Source organism: Lissotriton vulgaris, chromosome 7 (genome assembly GCF_964263255.1).
Source record: "Lissotriton vulgaris chromosome 7, aLisVul1.2, whole genome shotgun sequence".
In the NCBI taxonomy this organism is placed as follows: Eukaryota; Metazoa; Chordata; class Amphibia; order Caudata; family Salamandridae; genus Lissotriton; species Lissotriton vulgaris.
In genome coordinates this window covers 1,085,051,354-1,085,074,520 of record NC_141695.1, presented here as the reverse complement: position 1 = coordinate 1,085,074,520, position 23,167 = coordinate 1,085,051,354, and the positions used below count along the sequence as shown (strand labels likewise).

The 23,167-nt window shown below is 43.2% G+C and overlaps 1 protein-coding gene across 1 annotated transcript in view; it reads left to right on the top strand.

The window, feature by feature from the left end:
- Positions 1-23,167, top strand: part of LOC147702957 (phosphatidylcholine:ceramide cholinephosphotransferase 2-like) — a 214,185-nt gene that overhangs the window by 33,318 nt on the left and 157,700 nt on the right. The window contains exon 2 of the mRNA XM_086931531.1: positions 20,024-20,141. Coding sequence (XP_086787657.1) covers positions 20,024-20,141 — 118 coding nt within the window. The remainder of the gene's footprint in view (positions 1-20,023; positions 20,142-23,167) is intronic.

Here is a 23,167-nt window from a genome sequence, read left to right as displayed (position 1 = left end):
ACCTGTACTGGCTTCCGGTCAACAAGAGAATCACCTTCCGTCTCCTCACCCACGCACACAAAGCCCTACACGATCAAGGCCCGAGCTACCTCAACAACCGCATCAACTTCTACGCTCCCAAACGACACCTCCGATCAGCCAGTCACGCCCTCGCCGCCGTCCCCCGCATCCGAAGAACGACAACAGGAGGAAGGTCCTTCTCCCACCTGGCCGCCAAGACCTGGAACTCCCTCCCGACCGACCTGCGCCTGACCCAAGACCACCTCGCCTTCAGGAAGAAGCTCAAGACCTGGCTGTTCAGGCAGTAGCAGCACCCTCCCCCCCCCCTAGCGCCCCTCCGGGTAAGTAGAGCGCTCTATAAATGTCTATGATTGATTGATTGATAATTATGTTTCTTTTCTCTTGTTGGTTTCCTTTCATTGGGAGACCAGCTCACACAAACGTGCTGATCACCGTGACTCTTTCCCCAGTCGTCTGGCTCATATTGGTTGCAGCACCAGAAGAGAAACTGACACGCTCCTCAATAAAGACTACAGTGCGCGATCCGCTGACAGCTTCAGGCTCGCACAGACCCACTCATTTGTAACCTCAGTGAGCAAACAGATGACAGGTACTGGCTCATGCCGATCACTTTCTCAGCACGTGCTTGGCGCTCACTTGCAGGCCACTACTTTAGAACTTCCAAGGAAGTGCTGAGGGGCACATGCTGGTTATCTTCGGAGCGAATTTTAAACACTTAAAGTTGATGATTTAACCTCATAGAAACATCGAGGCCATAACTAGTGTACCAAGTCACTTACTGAAAAAAAAGTCGAGGTAGTGTGATGAAAACAAACCAAGTTTTTTGCTGGACAACCTCGCCAACCTCGGACTCAAGCAACTGGTGAACACCCCCACCCACTACGCCGGCCACACACTTGACCCCGTCTTCTCCTCCAGCAAGTACATCTCCTTCAGCCACTCCACCGGACTCCACTGGACAGACCACAGCTGCGTCCACTTCTCCTTCAGGAAAACCACGACCCACCACCACCCACAACAGGCCCCCCACAGAAGCTGGAGCAAGATCACCACCGACCAGCTCACCACCTGCCTCAATCTAGAACCCTCCCACCATCACGACGAACCCCAACGAAGCAGCCCGCAACCTCGCACAATGGCTCGCCAACTGCGCTTCTGAACTCGCACCACTCAAGAAATCACCCAGCAGACCCCACAGCAAGAAAGCCTCATGGTTCACCGACAACCTCATAAACTCAAAGAAAACCTGCCGCTCCCTGGAGAAAACCTGGCGCCAGAACCAGACAACAGAGAACACGACAGTCCTCAAGAACGCCACCCGCAAGCACCACCAACTGATCCGCACCACCAAGAGAACTACATACAAACAACGTCTGGACAACAACTAAGGGTGGGCGTAAAATCCGTTTTGCGGACGAATTTGTGGATTTTCCGCGATTTCGCGATCCGCGAATCTCGCGAAATCGCGGTAAAATCCGCGAATCAGCGGGGACGAATTTTCAACCAAGCAAGGGTTACAGCAGCAGGTGCAAAAATTGAACCTAATTTCTTTGTAACCTTTTACAAAAGGGTTACAAACAAATTAACTTCAACTTGGACACCTGCTGCTAATTGCTTCCTGTCGCCTCGTTATCTACTTGCAACTATTCTCTGACCCTTGAAGCAGGGTCAGAGAATAGTTACAAGTAGGCAACGAGGCACCTGTCCAAGGAATTAAACCTCATCAGGAAGCACTTACAGATATAAAAAACAGGAAGAAGGGAGAGGATGGCAAATACACCCATTTTGAGTTGTCAGGAGGGGTTAAACTAAAAGAGACCTTTACAGCACAATTTTCATATGCATTTTGCTAAAAATAAAAAGCTGTATGTTCTGTAGGGGCAACTCAGGAATCTGGCCCTTCAGAGATCCGGCCTCTCTTTCTTTCTCTCGTTCTCTCTCTCCCTCTCTCTTTCCCTCTCTTTCTCTCTCTTTATATCTATCTATCTATCTATCTATCTATCTATCTATCTATCTATCTATCTATCTATCTCTCTCTCCCTCTCCCATAAATGACTGCATGGGTAACTTCGCTATGCAAGCGGCTCGCGAAGACGCAAAAAGCCCCGCGAACACGCAAAAAACCCCGCGAACACGCAAAAAACCCCGTGAACGCGCAAAAAAACAAAAATCCGCAAATTCGCACAAATTCGTGAATTTTGCGGATCGCGAATTCGCAAATCCGCAAATTCGCGGATCGCGAATTCGCAAAATTCGCCCATGATTAACAACAACACCCACAACAGCAAGGACCTCTTCAGCATCCTTAAAGAGCTCTCCAACCCCAGCGCCTGCAACAACGACATTACACCCTCGCAAGACCTCTGCGACTCACTCTCCTCGTTCTTTCACCGCAAGATCGCCCACATACACAACAGCTTCGGCTCACAGACCACGCACCCTACCACCGAACCAGCGCACCCAACCGCCACCCTCTGCACCTGGACCCCGGTCAGCACCGAAGAAACCGCCCGCACAATGAGCACCATCCACTCCGGCTCCCCTTCCGACCCATGCCCACACCACATCTTTAACAAAGCCGACTCCATCATCGCACCCCAACTCCGGGACGTCATCAACAGCTCCTTCGCATCCGCCAACTTCCCGGAGAGCTGGAAGCATGCCGATCTCAGCGCCCTCCTGAAAAAACCCACCACGGACCCCACGGACTTCAAGAACTTTCGACCCACCTCGCTCCTCCCATTTCCTGCCAAAGTGATCGAGAAGACGGTCAACAAACAACTCTCCGCCTTCCTCGAGACAAACGGATCCCTCGACCCATCACAGTCCGGCTTCCAAACAAACCCCAGCACCGAGACCACCCTCATCGCAGCTACCGACGACATCAGGTCAATGCTCGACAACGGGGAAACCACCGCCCTCATCCTCCTGGGCCTCTCAGCAGCCTTCGACACGGTATGCCACCACACCCTGATACAACGCCTCAGCGACACCGGAATCCAAGACGCGGCCCTGGAGTGGATCATCTCGTTCCCCGCCGGAAGAACCCAGAGAGTCCGCCTCCCCCGTTCCGGTCCGCGGCCACCGAAGTCATCTGCGGCGTCCGGCAAGGATCCTCGCTCAGCCCCATCCTCTTCAACGTCTACATGAGCCCCCTCGCAGCCATCGCACGCAAACACAACCTCAACTTCATCTCCAACGACACCCAGCTGATCCTCTCCCTCACCAATGACACAGACACCGCCAGAGCCAGCCTCCAGGAAGGAATGAATGACGTCGCGGAATGGATGAAGCTCAGCCGTCTGAAACTGAACTCAGACAAGACGGAAGTCCTCATCCTGGGACCATCCCCCTCTGCCTGGGACGACTCCTGGTGGCCACCTGCCCTGGGCACCGCCCCCAAACCCACAGACCACGCACGCAACCTGGGCTTCATCCTGGACTCCTCCCTCACGATGACCAAGCAAGTCAACGCCGTCTCATCATCCTGTTTCAACACCCAGCGCATGCTATGAAAAATCTTCCGATGGATCCCCACCGCAACCAGGAAGACGGTCATCCAGGCCCTTGTCGCCAGCTGCCTGGACTACGGAAACACCCTCTACGCCAGAACCACAGCCAAGCTCCGGAAAAGACTACAGCGCATACAGAACGCCTCGGCAAGACTTATCCTGGACATCCCCCGCCACAGCCACATCTCTGCCCATCTGAAAGATCTGCACTGGCTCCCCGTCAGCAAGAGAATCACATTCCGACTCCTCACCCACGCACACAAGGCTCTCCACGACGCGGGCCCCATGTACCTCAACAACCTCCTCGCATTCTACACACCAACCCGCCAACTCCGCTCCGCCAGCCTCGCCCTCGCCACCGTCCCACGAATTTGCAAAGCCACCGTCGGAGAAGATCCTTCTCCTACCTGGCAGCCAAGACATGGAACTCCCTCCCCACCCACCTCCGGCTGACCCAGGACCATCTAGCCTTCAGGAAACAACTCAAGACCTGGCTGTTCGAGCAGTAGTGACTCTTCCCCCCCCCCCCCAGCGCCTTGAGACCCTAACGGGTGAGTAGCGCGCTTTACAAAATCCTGATTGATTGATTGCTTCAAATAATGTCCTGGTGATTCTTTGACAGCACGAGTAGCAGTATCAACCTGATGATAGAACGTACCACATCAGTAAATCCCTTGAAGTACTCGAGAGCCAGGTCATATGTGATAATCACAAGATCAGTTGCAGGAACAGAAGGAATTCTTATGGCTCTCCCCATCAATTGAGTGAATGAACATTGCAATTAGGTGGTAACCCATCACAATCCACTCGGTTTGCTGAATGCTAAGACTCACCACTGCAACTGCTTTGAGACAACCAGGCAACGTTGCTGCCACCGGATCAAGAGTCTCAGAGAAATGCCCATGGGGCACTAAGTTTCCCTGTGGGCTTGTGTTAAAATGGATAGTGCACACCAATCTCTTTCATGGCAAAAGTGCACAAATTCTTTAGTATAGTCTGTCATTCAAATAGTGGGTGCACTGCAAAGCAAATTCTTAGCTCCTGGAAGGCTTCCATGCTTTTGTCATCCTTTGGTACCAGGTCATTGACATCAGTGTGCGTCAGCCTCAATAAAGGCTTTGCCACAAATAAAAAGCTTGGGATCCATTGTCAGCATTAGCCCACCATGCCCAAGAACGTTCGCACTTCTCTCTGGATGGTTTGAAATGTCATTTTAAGAACTGTCACTATGGTTTCATGGGACACTCGCCTCACTCCCTTTTCTATCTGACGTCGCAGATGCATGACTTCCTTCTGACAGTACTGTAATTTCTTAGGAGAAACCTTATGCCCATTTTCAGGTAAGTGGTTGAGAAGAGCGATTGTGTCTTGCCTACAGGCTTCCTTGGTCAATCAAAAGATCTGCAGTGTACTGAATGAGGGTCGTATTGCATGGTAGCTGCAGATACATTAGATTCTTTTTAAGTATCTGATATGAATAGGATGGGCTTTCAGTATACCCTTACCGGAGCAATACCACATGAGGGTCTTCTCTTGGAACCTGAGCACAAAGAGAAATTGGCTCTCTTCATGTAAGGGAACTCAGAAAAAGGCTTGACAGAGATCAGTGACAGTGAATCACTTGACCCCTGGGGGAATTTGGAACAAGGTTACATTAGGATTCTGTACAACAGGATAGCATGGAATGACAATATGGTTGATTCTCTGAAGGTCCTGAGCTATCCTCCACTTTTTGTTAGGCCATGATCGGTGAACTATATGGACTCGCAATAACTTCCTTTAAAATGCCTTGTTCTATCATGCTGTCGATGACTGGGGGAATTCCTGCTATGGCTTCTGTGGTTGTTTTGTAAGGGCAGGCTTGAGGAAACACTGCATTGGGTCAGAGTGTGATCTTTAGGGATTTAGTAACTTTGATCAATCCTATTTCTCTCCCAGTGAAATCCCATACATCCTCGCTGACTGTCTGTCTTAAGTCAATTGGCAGATCCTCCTTAGTAATCTCCAGAAACAGTTTGACGACAGACACTGGCATTTGAAGCTTGAATTCTGCATTCTGCTGCTTGGGTCTCAAGTCCAACTCCATTCTGCTTGCAGTAAATGAGGCAACTGAATTTACAAAGAAGGTCCCTTCCTACCATGTTCACAGGACTCAAATCACACACTACAAACTTGTGTTGCTCTCTGTTTCTATTTTTACTGGAAAAGCGGCAGTAATTTGGTTGGTATGCTGCTGATTGGTAATGCCTATGACTTAGACTACTTTTCCCGAAATGAGTAGGTTAGGGACCTTAACTGTTCTTAAAGTTGAACGAGTGGCTTCTTTGTCTATTAGGAAAGATACTGAATGCCTGTTAACCTCTCCGTCCATGTATGGTCTACTTTGGTCCACTTCCTGAACTGTGCCAATTGCACACTCCTCCTCCCCCCTCAGGCACGATCAATGGTCCTAATTAAAATCTGCTGATGTTGCAAACTTCATAGGGACTGGGCCATTTTGAGGCAACATCAAATGGTGGGGTATTCTGTTAGTTGGTTGGAAATGTGGAATCCCTCCCTACATCTGCATTGGGCTAAGGGAATTCTGCAGCATGCCAGGATTTGGAATCTTCGGGGCTGACATAAGGGGTTGAGGTATCGGGAAGCTCTCCATACCCCACAAGATTTGCGGCTTGGGCTTTGGTAATGACTCATTCCGGGTTATAACAACACTCCTGCTTTAAATGCCCCCCTGTTGCAAATGGGCAAGGGGTAACATTCTTTAGGGCACTTATGCTGGTTCCAGGGGCGCTACCTCGGCCTCTCTATATCCCGTGGGCATTTCCTCCATATTCGGCCCAAACGGTTGGTGGGATACGCACTCTTGGTTGTATAGTTGGAGGGTAATTTGTGGTCAATATGGGTGGGTGGTGCCCGTGGAGTAGAGCCCCCTGTACGTGGTTTTTTTTTTATAGACTTTTGTACGCACTGGTCCCTCGGGATCAGTGTCTCTCCAGAGCACTCGGTATACAGTTCAATGATTCATTCAAGAAATCGAGTTCAATATTGTAGTTGGGACTGTTCTTTTTAATTATTCATTTTTCATTTCTCACATGATAATTCTCATGATTTTTCAACAAGTGGCCCAGTGGCCCAATGCATTTCGGGCTTTAGCCCCTGAAGAAGGGCTTCATAGCCCATAGTGTTTATGAATAGAAAATTATACCCTAGAGTGACAAAATATTTAGTGATAGAAAAAGAATGGTTATCTTTTGAGTGTGCGACAGAAACATTCAAGTATTACTTAATTGCATGAGTATTTTTATTGCATACAGAACACAAACCACTCATGTGGATAGAAATGAACCGAGGAAATAATCCCAAAAGTATTAAGATGGTTTCTAGCCTTACAGCGATTCAGATTTCATATATATTATAGACAAGGTAAACACCAGGGCAATGCAGACTTCTTATCCCAATACCCCATAACAGAAATTCTTTCCGATCAGAAGTCTAAGATGGGGAAGATGTATGGGGCAAGTCTGGGATGGAAATACTCACCAGATGAAACTCCCACGAAGCTGAGGACTCTCAAAGGTCGGACAGTTAGAAATAAGAAGACAGTGGCAGGAGGGAAAACCAGGAAGAAAAGAAATAGAAAAAAATGAAAGAAGGACAATTTATGTAAACAGAAAGAGGATGGAGAAGGGGAAGAAGGAAAGCGCAAACAGCGGGTGAAAGAAGAGGAGACGTGTGAGAGTGAGGGGGATTTAAATACAGAGGAAATTGGGGTGAAACGACAGAAGAAGAAGACGCACATCACAGGGACAACAACACACACCGTAGGGAAGAAGTGGACTATCACCACAGGAAGGCGGAAGACACATGTGATGAAGAGGAAGATGACGAAGATGAGACGTAGATCGAGGAGTGGTGCACTCCTCTAGTGGCTACCAAGGTGGGGATACCCACAACAATCCAGGAGTATTGGGGCCAGCCAGTTAGTGTCAGATCTAAAACTAAGGATAAAGAGGATCGGGAGGGGGCAGTGGGACCAAGGTAGGAAATCTGACCTCACGCCTTGACAGAGTATTATGAGCTCTACATGAATGTGGAGACAGTAGTTTTGTTACTGTGTGTATTTTTCATTTTAAAGGGGAGAAGGTTTTCATCCGAAGAAAGGCCTAGTAAAGAAAATAAGGTGGATACTTTTATGATTTAAGCCACCTTAAAAGAAGAATCGTATTGCTTATATTTTAAGGCCAACACCCCACTCTAATGGCCCTATTTGTCTAAAAGAACAGGGAAATACATTAATAGCCCTAAAATACACAGGTAGAAAACTTGTTTAGAAAGGTAGGTACATTTTATTTTAGTTCTCCATACTTTATTATAACTTAACTGGTGCTCTGTTCTGTGTTTTTCCAAAGGCCATGGTGGTGTATGGAGAGGCATCACTTCAAACCCTGGAATAAAAACTTTTGTAACACCAACCAAAACGCGAATTGAAGACTTAGTAATTGGTCAACTACCCCTTTAGGCCCTGCATGCTATTGCTCAGTGTAAACAAAAAATAAGATGTAAGTTCTAAAACTTTCATAAATGTAATTTCTCTCCCCTCCACACACACTTTCATAAATGTAATTTCTCTCCCCTCCACACACCTCAGTTTAGGTTAGATTATGGAATAAAAAAAAGCAAAGCTATCTTGAGATACATCAAGTGTGATCTGGCATCCTACACATACGCTTCCCTTTAGAAGAATGCCTTGAAGATGTAATTTTCACACAGGTAATACCTTTAAGATTTAATTCCTTTACAGGGAAACATTTTTTGCCTGTCCTGGTGAGCACCTTAAGACACAAAACCATTTCAAGCAATATTTGAACCTTCCCATGACAAAATGTAAAGGAATGTACTATTAGGCATGATACATGTTAAGTCATTTGTGGGTGGATACTTTAGACAAAAATCATCAGCAAAGCCAATAGGTCTCGCCTATGCAGGAGCTAATGGCTTTGCCAATATATTTTAGCCACCAGAGTGGCTGCTGTTCAGCATGGCTAGAGGTTAAGTGGCATTGAGAGGAGTGGGGTGGAGTGTCGTAGAGTGGAATGGCGAAGAGTGGTGTAGAGTGGCAAACGGTGTTGTGTATTGAAGTGGCATATAGAGGATTAGCTCAATGAGAGGCGTACAGTATAGTGGGGGAGAGTAGAGAGAACTGGTGTAGTGCATTGGGGTAGAGTGTTGCAGAGTATAGTGTCGTAAAGTGCAGCAGCATTGAATTCAGCCGCATACAATGCAGCATTGTACAATACAGTTGTGTAGATTACAGTGGTGCATAGTACAGTACAGTGGTGTAGAGTGCAGTGGTACAGAGAGTATAGTGGCGCAGAATGCAGTGGCATAAAGTACAGTGGTTCAGACTGGAGTGGCATAGAGTGCAGAGGCGTAGAGTGGTGCAGAGTGCAGTGGCGTAAAGTGCACCAGCATAGAATTCAGCAGCATACAATGCAGCGTTGTAGAATGTAGATTTCAGTGGTGCATAGTATAGTGCAGTGGCATAGAGTGTAGTGGTTCAGAGTAGAGTGGCATAGAGTGCAGTGGCATAGAGTGCAGTGTAAAGTGCCCTGGTGTAGAGTTTAGATGCAGAGAGTGCAGTGGTGTAGAGTGGTGCAGAATGAAGTGGTGCAGAGTGCATTGGTATAGAGTGCAGTAGTGTAGAGTAGAGTGGCGGAGAGTGCAGTGGTACAGAGTAGAGTGGAATAGAGTGCATTGATGAAGAGAGCAGTGGAGTAGAGTACAGTGGTGCAGAGTAGTGTGCATTTGTGTAGTATGCATTGGTGTAGAATACAGTGGCTTAGAATGCAATGGTTTAGAGTACAGTGGCATAGAGTGGAGTGGCTCAGAGTGGAGTAGAGTGGCATAGAGTGCAGTGGCATTGACTAGATTGTTTCAGAGTAGAGTGAAGTGGCCTAGAGTGGAGTGGGGCAGGTTAGAGTGTTGTGGCATAGAGTAGGGTGGCGTAGAGAGCAGTGATATAGAGTGGAGTGGTGCAGAGTAGATTAGAGTGGTGTACAGTGGATTGGTGTATAGTGCAGGGGGTAGAGTGGAGTGGTACAGAGACAGAGTGAAGTGCATTGGCATGGAGTGCAGTAGCATAGAGTGCAGTGATGTAGAGTGCAATGTTGCAGAGTGGAGTTGTGCAGAGTAGAGTGGAGTGTCCTAGACTGGAATGGTGTAGGGTGCAGTGGTGTAGAATAGAGTGGCACAGTGTGCATTGGCATAGTATAGAGTGGTGCAGAGCAGAGTAGCGAGGCATAGAGTGTAGAGGTGTAGAGTGTAGTGGTGCAGAGTGGAGTAAAGTGCAGTGGCGCATCGTACAGTGTCTTGGAGTGATGCAGAGTTGAGTGAAGTGGCGTGGAGTGGTGCAGAGTAGAGTGGAGTGGTGTAGATTGGTATATGCATGGTGTGGTAGAACACTGCCATTACAGACAACACTTTTTTAAATGAAATTACCATTACTATTGCACAGACAGACAGTTTTATTAATGAAACTATACAGCACATAAACGATAATGTGTTGAAATGGCATCACCTGGAGTATTAATTTTTTTTCATCATATTAAAGTATTTGTTTCCAACACACTTCAGAATTAACCAAAAATGTGATTCATTTGTGCTTTCGAAATTCCGAAATATTCTTGCACAGTTCATTTAAATTTTGTCTGCTAAAAAAAAACCTCTCCTATCCACAGTATCCAGCAAGATTGTCACATAAATCCCCTCACTTTGAAGTCTGAGAAAGAAAAGTAAACACCAAGTTCCCTTGAAAGACAAAGCATGACATTTGACCTCTGTCTTTGAATGCACAGCAAATGTGACACGAGAAGAACAAGATCTGTTTACAGAATGTAGCACTTGTGGAAGAATATATGGAGAGGTAGTGTGAGAAGGCAAACTCATGCTGGACAGCCTAAAACAAATAAAACCAGCAAATAGAAAGCCAGAAAATGTGAGTTACATGCCACTGAGCCAATGGTAAGCAACGGGTGGAATGTGTACCTAGGGAAGCTTTCTGAATGTATCAGAGATGGATTTTGCAAACCAGACATCTGTGCTGTCTGGTAGGCTTCAATCTAAAAATCACTAGTGAATGACGTCTATCTTAATATTCTGCTCACATGCCACATACATTTTGGAGTGTAGAAAGATACAAGGCACGGGTTCATCCTCAGATGTTAGCACTTACCCTTTCCTGGTGAACAATTCAGTGCATGCATTGTCAATTCCCTCTTACTCTCTGATGAGTATTTAAGACTTGTGCCTTTAATCGACACACACACTCCCCCCCCTCTCTCTCTCTCACTATTTCTATCTCTCATTTCAGTTCATAAATTAGTGAAATCCTTGAATGATTTATGCCCTACTATAGGAGAGCTTTTATACGTTGTACTTCATTCATCATTTCAAAAGCTATGTTTATGTCCCGCTCACTGTAAAACGGTATTATGTGTAAAAGTGTATTGTGATTGAATACCTCTAATACAATGTGTTTTCTGTTAAATTCATGTGGGTACATTTAATTCAATTCTTTACTATACATCTACAAGTAAACGCATAATCCAAATGTGTGCCAATTCTCAGTTACATAACACATATGAGTAAAGAGACACATAAACAAAGATCTCAAGAAGCTTTCAAACTGTAGTGTGTCTTCAGTATCCTATGCGGACATGTATCATTGGGAGAAGGATGTAGGGATGTGTCATAAGGAGATTATGTTCAGAACAAGAAGCAATCTGATCACTGGGGTCTTTCCCAACTTTGGTTTAGGGTTCGGAAAAGTGTGAGTCGCTTCACCGAGATAGTGTAATCTGTGTGGGGCACCTTGGAATGGAAAGGAATTAAAAGGGAGGCGGGATGATCTGCCGACACACAAAAACGTTAATGTGTGGGAAGGCTTCAAAGGGATCAGTGGTGTATATAGGGAACATAGTGTAACAGTATCACCCAGAAGATCTACGAGGAGTGGTGGTGTGCATCAAGGAAGAGTTAACAGTTACAGCAGTCTGAACCTTATCAAAGGTTGTTTGGGAGAAGATGTGATCAATGAACTGGCGGGATGACAAGATGAACGGTAGTTAACAAGTATTGCTATCACTTAACTAGCATGCCGGTGGTGGTGGGGTGTATATCTCAAATGGCTCATTTCTCTTACTCCGGGGTAGTAAAATGGTTAGTGGGTGTGTCGTGCATTCCATAAGTACATTGGTTGTGTTAGTCATTAACGCCAGGACTGAATTTGACTTATGTTTAAAAGGACTGGGTCATTTGTTTCTTCAACATGAGCTTTTGTATTCTTGTTAAACAGTGCCTGAGTATGGTGGAACATTGTCATCTTAAACGCATTTTGTGAAATTTCTGTGGGTCAACAAGTCAACGCCACAAGCTGTGGCACTCTTATCCCCAAACCACAGGTGAAAGAGGTCATTAGGGTTCAATTTCCTTGCCAGTTGAGTAAAGAGTTATCACTCAAGGTTGTTAACTATTTAGAGCTAGGCTTATGTGTTCTAGATGTTAAATGCCTGCAAACCTACTCAACTATATGGGCCTGGTCAATGCGGAGGTAGTTCAGTTTTTCATTTCCTGCATTGACCATCATGTCAATCAGCCATTCAGCTTGTGCAGACACTAATGATTACTATTTTCTCAGTGTTGCAACTTATAATGAGTTAGAGAACCATCTTTTCCATTGTTGTCAGACTACATATGAACAGAAAGTCATAGGGCTATAAAATGAATTTAGACTACAAGCAACACAAAATCTAAAAGCTAGATTGGTAAATGAATGGCCCTTAATTTAGTCATGCAAACCAGATTTTGAAATTCTTACATTGCCTTCCTATAAGATGTGGGTGCTCTTAAAGTCAAAGTATGTTTTGTGTAGTTCCATCTTTAGACTACGCTTTATACACAATAACATCACCCCTTATCGTTGAAACCAAAAATTTCACTCTTCCACAATGGCTGTACTGACAGTAACTAAATTCAGGTGCACCTGGTATTGAAGGTCAGAGATTCTTTGTTTAAGCTACGATCATCTGGAATTGCTTACCTTCTCTGTTATTTCTTCTGTCTTACTGTCTTCAATCACACATTCAAAATGCACGTTTCTCAGGCTATAAAATCTATATTATATAGAGCACCTACTAGCACCAGGAAGCCAGTCTGATGAACAAGTACTCTACAAGAGCTTTGAATAGAACACACAAATAGAACGTAACTTAACTCAGTTTCTACTTCAGCCATCTTTAGTTCTGGAGTCTGTTACCTTCCTAATGCTGAATTAATAAAAAGCAGTCCCTTCTCAATACCACAAAACAAGAGCGAATTTGCATCTTTAATTTTGTGTAAACAAAATGTGTTTTGACTTCTGATGCACCCTCTCATCACTTATTAAATCTGTCATTTATACTCGATTAGGCACTCGCTCCAACATTTATTCCCATTCCCCACATTGATTAATTAGCCAATCAAATGGCTAAAAGATCTTAGATCCTTGTTATGTTTGTTAGGTCTCCAAACCCTTTGGGATAACCCGTCAGGCGCACTTTTTCCTAGTAAAAAAACACTAAAGGAGCTGTATTGGGACTTTGTGGCCGAGCGGGACTGGAGAAACACTGATGCTAGATCTATGACAGGACGCTATTTGGATGCCAAAATCTCTCCTAACCATGAACTTTATTGGGACAATATAACTAAGCCATGGGATAGGAAGCTTCTATTCCAATTGAGGATAGGTGCTCTTCCGCTCAGGTCCCTAACTGGCAGGTGGAGGGGTTCATCTAATACTTCCTGCCCGCTTGTGGATCTGTAAAGGAGACTATTGGGCACTTTCTATTTTCTTGTCAAGCCTATGCCGTCCCTAGGCGAATTTGGTTAAAACCTGTATGTAAAAACTTAGGTACCATCAGTGGCATTGTAGCTTTGAGAATCATTTGCACTAGTTCTTGTTTGCCACTGGCCATAGCAGTAGCGAAATTTCTGGGGTGGGCCTGGTCTATTAGGCATAAAGCGCTAGCCGAGTAACTGTTTACATAGGGATTGTTTTACTGAATCTACTTGATGTAGTCTGTCATTTTAAAGTATATGTATTTTTAATGCTTTTTATGTAAAGTATTAGTTTCTTATTTGATCGAGGCAACCATTTAATGATGTTTAAAATTTTTGTATGTACAGTGCTTTTATGAGAAATACTCGAATAAAGCCTCTTTGAATTGAATTGAACCAATCAGGTAATTTTCACGTCCATATCATCATGAAGACACAGTCCCACCAATTCCTGAACATTCTGAGACCTGTAGTGCAACCTGTTCTATAGTCTGCTCTTGCACACTCCAAAGCCACCATGTACCTGATTTCTTAGGTAGATCATGTCATATGATATATGTGGAAGGTCTTAATACCCTCCAGGTGCACTAGATAAAAATTTAACTGGTCAGTTGTAGCCCAACATTTGACGTCTTTGTTGAAAATATCTTATATTGATAAAAGAATGGACCCTTCAAGGAAGTGCTCAACATAACTCTTCAGAATGGTGCACATGCTGGTCAGATCCAGCTAGCCCATTCCTTCGCAGAGGAGGTGCAGGCAATTGCATATATTGTTTACAGATAAGATCAGGATGATCTGAGTAGTGATAATCATAAACAATATACCACTAGTGATCTAGACCAGGGTCTCCAAACTTTTCTGTGATAAGCGCTACCTATGGTCAATAAAAATCTTTCCGAGCTACTATTATTAGTGTTGTAACATTGACCACATCAGACTAGATTACATTAAGATTACATTAGTAGCCAGTATATGTGAGATTGCTAGCTGTAAACAGCTTAGGAATCGGTTAGCGCTGCCAGCAGTAAGAGAGATAAACATGCTTTGTCAATTTGGAATGCCTCAAAATGGGATATATATATAACAGCTGCAATGCTCTCACAATTCCCTTTTGTTACAAGGTAATAATGTTAGTAATAAGTCTCCTCAATGGCACACCATTTATCCCTCAAACATCACCTTTAAATATATTTTGGAAATTCTTCTAACAGCTTATGAGTACTAAAGATGTACACATTTCCGTCTTGAATGCACACTCATTTGTGGTATATATATATTAATTATTCAATAAAGCAAAAGCTTCCAATTAAGCAGGCAGGGTGGCACACAGGGGAGCTACTTACAGGCAGCTCGTTGGAGACACCTGGTCTAGACACCAGCAGCCACATGCATCAAATGAAATTGCTTTCGCAAACAGCGCGAGTCGCAAAATTCGGCCGTTTGCGAATGCAATTTCCATTTTTGGGATGCATTAACATTTTAGTAATTTTTCGCAATTTAAGAAATCGCAAAATTGCGATTTCTTAAATTGCAATTGCATTTAAGGAATCTCAAATTGAGATTCCTTAAATGCAATGCATCAAACTTTTAAAATTTGTGAATTCGCAAATAAGGGGAGAAAATTACCTTGAAGTTGACCTTCATGGTAATTTGCGAAAAACTTTGAAAAATGCACTAAAGTGCATTTTTCACACACACACATGCCCTTGGGGCATGTGAGTGTGCAAAATGTACTCCTAGGAGATTTCAGGGGTGCAACAGGGTGTTCTTTGGACACCCCTGCACCCTTGAAATAGCATTCTTAATTTGCGAATATTCAATGGTGAATTGCAAATGAAGAATGTCTTTCCATTCATTCCTATGGGCCTCTAGGCCCATAGAAATGGATGGGGAAGTATTCCGTAATTGCGATTCTCAATTAGAGAATCGCAACTAAGGAATTTTAAGAAATTGCTATTTTTATAGCGATTTCTTGATGCATTGCAGTTTGCAATTCCTTAATTGCGATTCCTTATTTTTCGCAATTAAGGAATCGCAAAATGCAATATTGATGCATGTGCCTGCAGGATTCTTAAAGTGTATGTATCCCTTTTCCCGGCTTCAGTCATTTTGCATATTCACATGCAGTTAATTTGTCAGTTTGTGATTTTGAGACTCAATTCCCCAGGCCTCCGGAAATAAAGATCTAGTACAGTGGATTCACTGGTAGCCACATTGATCAACTCCTACTTCCAAATATTATGTTATGTTATTTAAATTTATATCTAGGCGCAACAGCTACCCAAAAGGGTTTCCCGGCGCCCGGCGGAAACAACAGAAGATAGGGGAGTAAAACTTACTGATTAAAAAGCCAGGTTTTAAGCGACTTACGAAAAAGTATAACATTCATCTGTGTGCGGAGAGACAGCGGAAGAGCATTCCACAGAACAGGGCCCAAATAGGAGAAAGAACGGCCACCCATACGGGATAGTCTGATCTTTGGCACCTGAAAATTAGCCTGAGTAGTGGATCTGAGAGTACGGGAAGGCAAATAGAGATGGACGAGATTTTGCACATACATGGGAGCCATGCAGTTCTTAATTCTGAGCATATAGGGCCAGATGTAGGTGGCCATTTACCGACCGGTAACAGCCGATTTCGGCCCTTACCGACCGGTAAATGGTTATTTGTGATGTAGGGGCCCTATTTTACCGATTCGGTAAAATACAGAATCAGTATTTTTACCGATTCAGTAACTTGCAGATGTAGGTGGGACTCTTCTGAGTCCCACAGGCCTTACAGAATCGGTATTTTACCACCCAATCCAATTGGGTGGTAAAATACCGAATCCAGGTGTGCATGCACATGTGTGCATGCACACCTGTGCCATGTGACAGACAGACATGCCCTTAGGGCATGTCTGTGTGCCACATGTCACACGTGCCTGAATTCGGGGTGCTAGAGGGTGTCAAAGTGACACCCCCTGCACCCTTGCAACATTCGGTATTTACCGAATCGGTAAATACCGATTCGGTAATGCCCATTGATTCCTATGGGCTTCAATGCCCATAGGAATCAATGGGCATTACCGAATCGGTATTTACCGATTCGGTAAATACCGATTCTTACAGAATCGGTAATTAAATTAACGATTCTACCTACATCTCCCCCCTTCTATTTTACAGATTCATAAATACCGAATCGGTAAAATTCGGTATTTAAGAATCGGTAAAACAGACTCACCTACATCTGGCCCATAGTTCAGAGCTTTAAACTTAATCAGATTTCAACTCTTAACCAATGAAGTCTCTCAGGGAAGCGGAAATAGAAGCTGTTCTAGGAGGTCGGCAAAGCAGTCTGGCCGCGGAGTTGTGTACTCTCTGTAGCTTTCGTATAACATATTTATTAGCTCCATGATAGAGGATGTTACCATAGTCCAGTCTAGATGTAACAAGAGCCTGGACTACCGTTCTCTGAGTAGGGCTAGGAAGCATCCACCCAATTTTTCTCAGCCACTTCAGAATGGTGAAGCATGTTGCAGCAACCTTCATGGCTTGGTGTCGCATAGATAGTGAGTCGTCAATAATAAAGCCACGGTTGTGAACATGATGGGAAGGCTGCGGTGCCGCACCCATTTCTGTGGGCCAATGTTGTGGACCCCAGAGCTCTTTGTCTTTCCCCAGTACCAACACCTCCGTTTTTTCACCATTCAGCTTAAGAAAATTGGCATGCATCCAATATGCCACTTTTCTCAGCCCAGCCCGGAGAGCAGAAGGCTCAGAATTTTTTTTCCGCCGAAAGTAAAAAAATAAGTGTCGTCTGCGTATGAAAATAATGAGGAGAATTCCAAAATATCTTTGTGCATTCAACATTGGAAAAGCCTTATTTACTGTGGATCGTTTTCCCAAATATCACCAATTCTCTTATCTACCCTTGAAACAATATGAGGTAAGTTGGTAGTTTCTAAACTGTTACATTGTATTTAGTAAATCTTTCGTGTCATACAAACCAGGTTTTTCCGGATTTATATGGGACAGATTCTCTGTTGTTCTTAGTCCTTAATCTCCCTTGATTCATGGGCCGTAGAGATATTCTAAGTTGTCAAATTAAACATTTTACTCCCCGTTGAAAAGTTTGAATATTTAGTGCTGCTAGGTGCTGGTAGAAATGTGCTGTTATTCGGGAAATCATTTTATAATAGGTCTTATTTATGCATAGGGACACATTCAGTGTAGTTGGTTCCAAATGTTCCTAAAGAAAACGTCCCCCTTTGCGGGACAGTAGAGGTACATCTTTTCTTCCATTTAGTTTAACTTGTTTGTAATGCCCCTCTGGAAAATAATTGAAGAAATAATCTAGTGTCAACACTGTGTTGATGAACCGCAGAAAATGTTTCCTTTTCAAAATTTCCATTTCTGTCAGTTACCTGGTAGAAGCAGACTGATGAACAGGGCGATACCGAATGCTGTTTAACCCCAACAAGACAAACAACGAATACTGTTTAACCCCAACAAGACAAACAATGGTTGGATGTGAGAGCTGTCTGAGATTAGACAAAGGGGAAATTAAGCTATACATCATCAATGATAGACAGTAGTTGTGTCTATGGTGCACTGACTACAAGTTTGTTTTAGCTGGAGCCCTTTACACATGTTCATCGACATCTGTAGTCTTCAAGCCAATCCTTTCAACTCTTAGAATTCTGTTCCATCCCTGCTCTTGATAAAAGATTTCGAAATATCAATAGTAGATTTATACTTACCTTTGCGATATCAGGGCATTCGATAATGTGAATACAAACAAAACATTTTGTTCATGATAGTATAATATAGAACCCCTTTGGAGCTAGAATCCTACACACTTCAATAATCCTAAATCAGGTGTGCATGCATGTTCCAACTGTGCTACCGCAGTGTTAATACCCTTGGCATCTGTATCCCTGTTTGCCAAGTAATAATAGTTTTTACCGAGAGTTCCTGTCACTATTGAGGAGGTCTCTAGAACAATCCATGCTTTTCTCAATAAATACAATACAGAAACATTTTGACCACTTGCAATTTTATTGGGGTCCCGGATCCATTCTTCTTGCTGAAGTCACTAAGAGACAGCCTCGGAAAGATGGGCCTGCCATTACCTGGATTTCCATGCCATGGTTGTATAGAGGATGAGAATACTGCACGTGGCGAAGACTTGGTTTATCATTAGATATGTTTGCAAAGTCCACTGGTGGTCGCAGCTCTAACCAAGAAAAGGAAAGGTTTATTGGTTTGTTGAAAGATTCCAACGATCTCTAGTTCTAGTAGAGTTTTAGTGTATTACTTTTTTTTACAACAGAATCTGGCTTCTTGCAGATGATCATGATCTTTCCCCTCTGTCCTGTGGACACAAAATAGATGATTTAAAGCACAATTGACAAATTATCGACACTCTACCACATGTTGGTTCGTTACGACTTAAGAATGAACTATGTCGTTCCGGCTTGTTGCTCACTCTACCCTTTCCCTTACATCTAAATCTTAACTGAAAAAGCCTTGAGTTGCATGTTAAATCTTAAACTTCTCATATAGAGGAAAAGTTGCTCATTTAGTTGGTAGGAACATCTAGACACTAAAAGTCTCTGGAATGTTCATTGCTATATTTTCCACTTCATATGATAAAAAGGTATTGTGATTGTTTTCCTCTAATGTTCAAATGGTTTCAAAGGTCGAAGAGATAGTTTACTAAAACAGTGAACTTTTTGAATGATTAACATATGTTCAAAAAACATTTACAATCCAAAGACGTAAGGGTTTGGATAATATGGCAAATCTACCACACAGGCAATGTTGGAAATTCCAAATCCAATGTCTCGACTTAGAACCTGAGGTAGGAGAGGAGATGAGCTACTGGTCTAGGATCCTACTTAGAATGTTTTCACAGGCTTGGCAGGCAAGAAGCTAAAGCACGGTATCACTTCTAGAAGAAGCAAAATGATATGTTTGTGCTAAAGATTGGTATTGGCAGTTGTTTAGAAATACAGTTAGACAGCAGAAATCGTAGTAGAGATGTACTCAGACATTTTGACCTTTTACATGTAAATTTGTTTCATCAGAAATAAATGTTGGCTAAGTCACTGCAGGCTGCTTCTACTAAGCCATTTAGCGGTCTCAAACCCTGCGATTCACGAAACCACAGGGTTTGCTGGTGAAATATGACTTTTTGCTATTTACTGGACCATTTTTGCGATTTGAAAAGCCTATTCCATCACCTCAAATCGCAAAAATTGTTTACCAACTCATTCCGAATGATAGAAGGCAGCATGAAAGGGACGCCCTCTATACGATCTATCAGAGGTTTGTTACCCACTTACAAGGGCTAGCAAATAATGACCTGCCAAAGCATATTCATTGGACAGGACGTCCTGCAACCTCCTGCATCTGGGTATTTTGCAACACGACCTATTGGTAGATATGTTGCATTTCATAATCTGATCCAGGTTGCAAATAGTGCACAATTTGGGACCACTTTTCAAGACCTGCCTGATTGTTAATCTGGTCCTATGTTTCATATCAGTGACAGGCATGTAAATTGTACTTCTTACAATATAGCACATTTCAGAGTCATTTATTCAAATATATTTATCTCATGTTTTTCAGGTCAATTGTTGGACGTCGTTTTTTGTTCATTATAGGCACTCTACATTTATACCGGACTTTGACCACATACGTCACAGTTTTGCCAGTCCCTTCTCAATATATAATATGTGAGAATAAGGTAAGGGTTTTAATCTGAGTTTAAGCATCGACATATAGCGTCTCGTCCAGACATCCTTAAAAATATAAAAATAAGCTGTTAGTATACCCAGAGCTGAAGACGCACCATTGCAGATGTATTCAATTTTTGATACAGTTGGCTTAGAGTATTTTTTGCTTTGGATGTCTGTTTGAGATGTAATTCTGGATCCGGTGCCAGGAACTTGAAAGGAGAAATCATATCTTATCAATAGGTCGAATATGTTGCTGGGGTGGAACTAAAAACTGCTAACTGAAAAAAATGCATTAACACCTTTGTTCCATTTTCTGTGTTATTGAGTATTTTTATAAAACGTGCAAGGTATTTTATCGGAAATAACTCGTTTGGTAGTTGTCAAGGTATCTATTTTCCTCTTCTAGCTGTTTGTTGTCCAGCTATCACCATTCCACTCAATGCCACCTCAAATTTAAGTTTGCATCTGGTCCGAAATTTATAGATGAATGAATCTAACGAAGGCCTGTTATTGGCGCAAAGCCAAGTATATTGTGTTATGTAGAGTCAGTGCCCACTGAAGAAGGTATGGGGAAGCTTTATGGAGGTTTCTAGTTTGGGAAATGCTCTTCCTTTGGTGCCTTGCATTCCTTCTAATCTTGAAAAATATAAGCACTGAGGCGTAGGCCTGGTATCCCATACAGCACAAAATGCCCCTCCCCCCACCGTAATCATTGGACCTCAGTTTGTGCTAACCTGTACAGTAGGGGCCTCACATCTTATACTGGTATGCTATAAGGATATATTGTCAGCATGCAAGAATATCTACAGTACCTTCATCCTGGCCCGTGAGTCCACTAAAACGTCAGATTGAGTGTGCACTGGCAAGATAATAAAATATGCACAAAGAGGCTCTTTGCGCCTCATTTGCAAGTTGTTTTTCACAATACCCCTGTGGAAGCAAGGCAAAATATAACTATGTAGAACCACGACCTGTTGTAAACCAATCTAGGACCCTAGTGTAATTTTCCAGATTCATGCCCTTATATAGGTATACTTTATCATATCCTTATACAGGCATAGAAATCACTACCCTATTTGGCATAAGCCATACAGCCCAAATACGGCATGGCTACTTCCACTAAGTTCCGAGAATTAACAACCATTTCTTGGCAAAACCCGCCTTTAGCAGCTAGGGACTTCCCCCTGCTTGAATATTAAGTTCTCCAAGAACTCCTGGCGTTTTCTAAGAATTTAGCCTTTGAGTGACTTTATTAAGTCCAAACATGCGTCAAACTCAGCACCTTCAAAGTATAAATAGCCCAGGTTTGCCCAGACAAACACACAGTGGTTTGGAGCAGATTGACTACCTACTTGCCCGACGCCCTGCAGCAGCAAGTGCCGAAGGAAGCCGACCCTCCAGCTGACGCACTGAGAGAGACGCTGTCTTTTCTCTTGCCGAGAAATCCAGCTCCACTGTTTCCGGCTTACCCTTGCGGGTATCTGGGAAATCGAGTCCTGAGAGAGAGATACAAGACCTCCTTCATTCTAAAACCAAGGTACGGAGCTGATTAGACCTCTTAGAGAATTCTTGGAATAGATTCCTGGCAGAGAACTACCAAACTTAAGCTACTCCTCACTTACTTCCTCCCTAGTACTAGACTTAGGTTAGGTACACCGGGGTAGCCGTATTTTAGAAGCACCAGTTGAGTACTTTTAGTCATTATTTATTACTGTATGTATTTTATACATTTTATGGACTTTATGGGTTAGAAACCATATCATGCTTTTACAGTACTACTTTATAATACTGTTTGTATTATATGCATTGTACTTTATAACCAGTATTACGATTGTAGCAGTTCATTTCCAATGCTTAAGAAAGAAGACTGTTCAATAAATGCTTTTATTGAAAACGCCTGTCTCTCTATTTCTCTGCATCTCGGTGAAACGAATCATGCACGATTGACTGAGTAAAATAGTTATCTACTGTTTCTGCGACTCTAGAGAATTGATTTCTTATTCTTGGGAAACAAAGTTGTCATGTTTATGCGGTTGTCAGAACTTATCCCTTCTTGTTTATTCGAGAAAGTTTCTAGTAACCTCTGAGCTAGCTGGCACTCAATATTAAGTTTAATATATTCGGTAGAGACCTAGTCGACTTCAGTCCTATGTCTAAACTACAGTATATATTATTCCAATGCGCAGAGCCTATTGGGAATATAGGAACTACACTACATGGCGCCCAACGTTTGGTAAGGCGATAATTTAACGCTAGATACTAGAGTAACTGAGTCGTGCTTTTCACAAAGACCCCTTTTTCCCGTAAAATACTCCAATAGACGTCTGGAGTGGATAAAAGGTTAATATCCACCAAAACTGAGTAGGGCGAAAATCCTATGTATTAGTTTTTGGTTTATTCAACGTTGAAGGATACAGTGTTCCAAAATATTGTGCACCTAATCTTTGTTTCCTTGAAACTTTGCTCTGCAAAAACTTTCAGTCAACAAAATGTCGGAGAGTGACGACGAAAGGGAGAGAGCTAGAGCAGCAGCTCAAGCAGTCTTAGATGACACAAATCTCCAACAAAATGACGCGGATGCAATAATCATCCCGGTAAATGTAAGAAAAAACTTATAGAAAATGGGGTATCATCGAGAGGTGGTAAAGTAATCTTTGTTATAGAGGCACATGAATATCGGCAGACAGAGGTATTCTATTCATGGATTCTATTTCCTGCAGCAAATACAGTAACACACAAGTTCCACTACTACAAATTAGAGGAACCTCCAGTGGAATACGTTCCTTTCGAGGACGTTGAAATTCCATTAACTTACCAGGAGCATCAGCTCTGGTTTAAAGGCACCCTACAACATCAAAATCACATTACCAGGCTCGGTCCACTAGGTAGACCAGGAGCTACATGGCCGGTACTAGCGAGCTATACACCACATCCTGACATTAACGGAATGACAGGTCCAGAACTGTTAGCTCAGCTGAAACAGCTAATTAAAATACACATACAATTTGTTCAATATGTCATGCGGACTTTAACA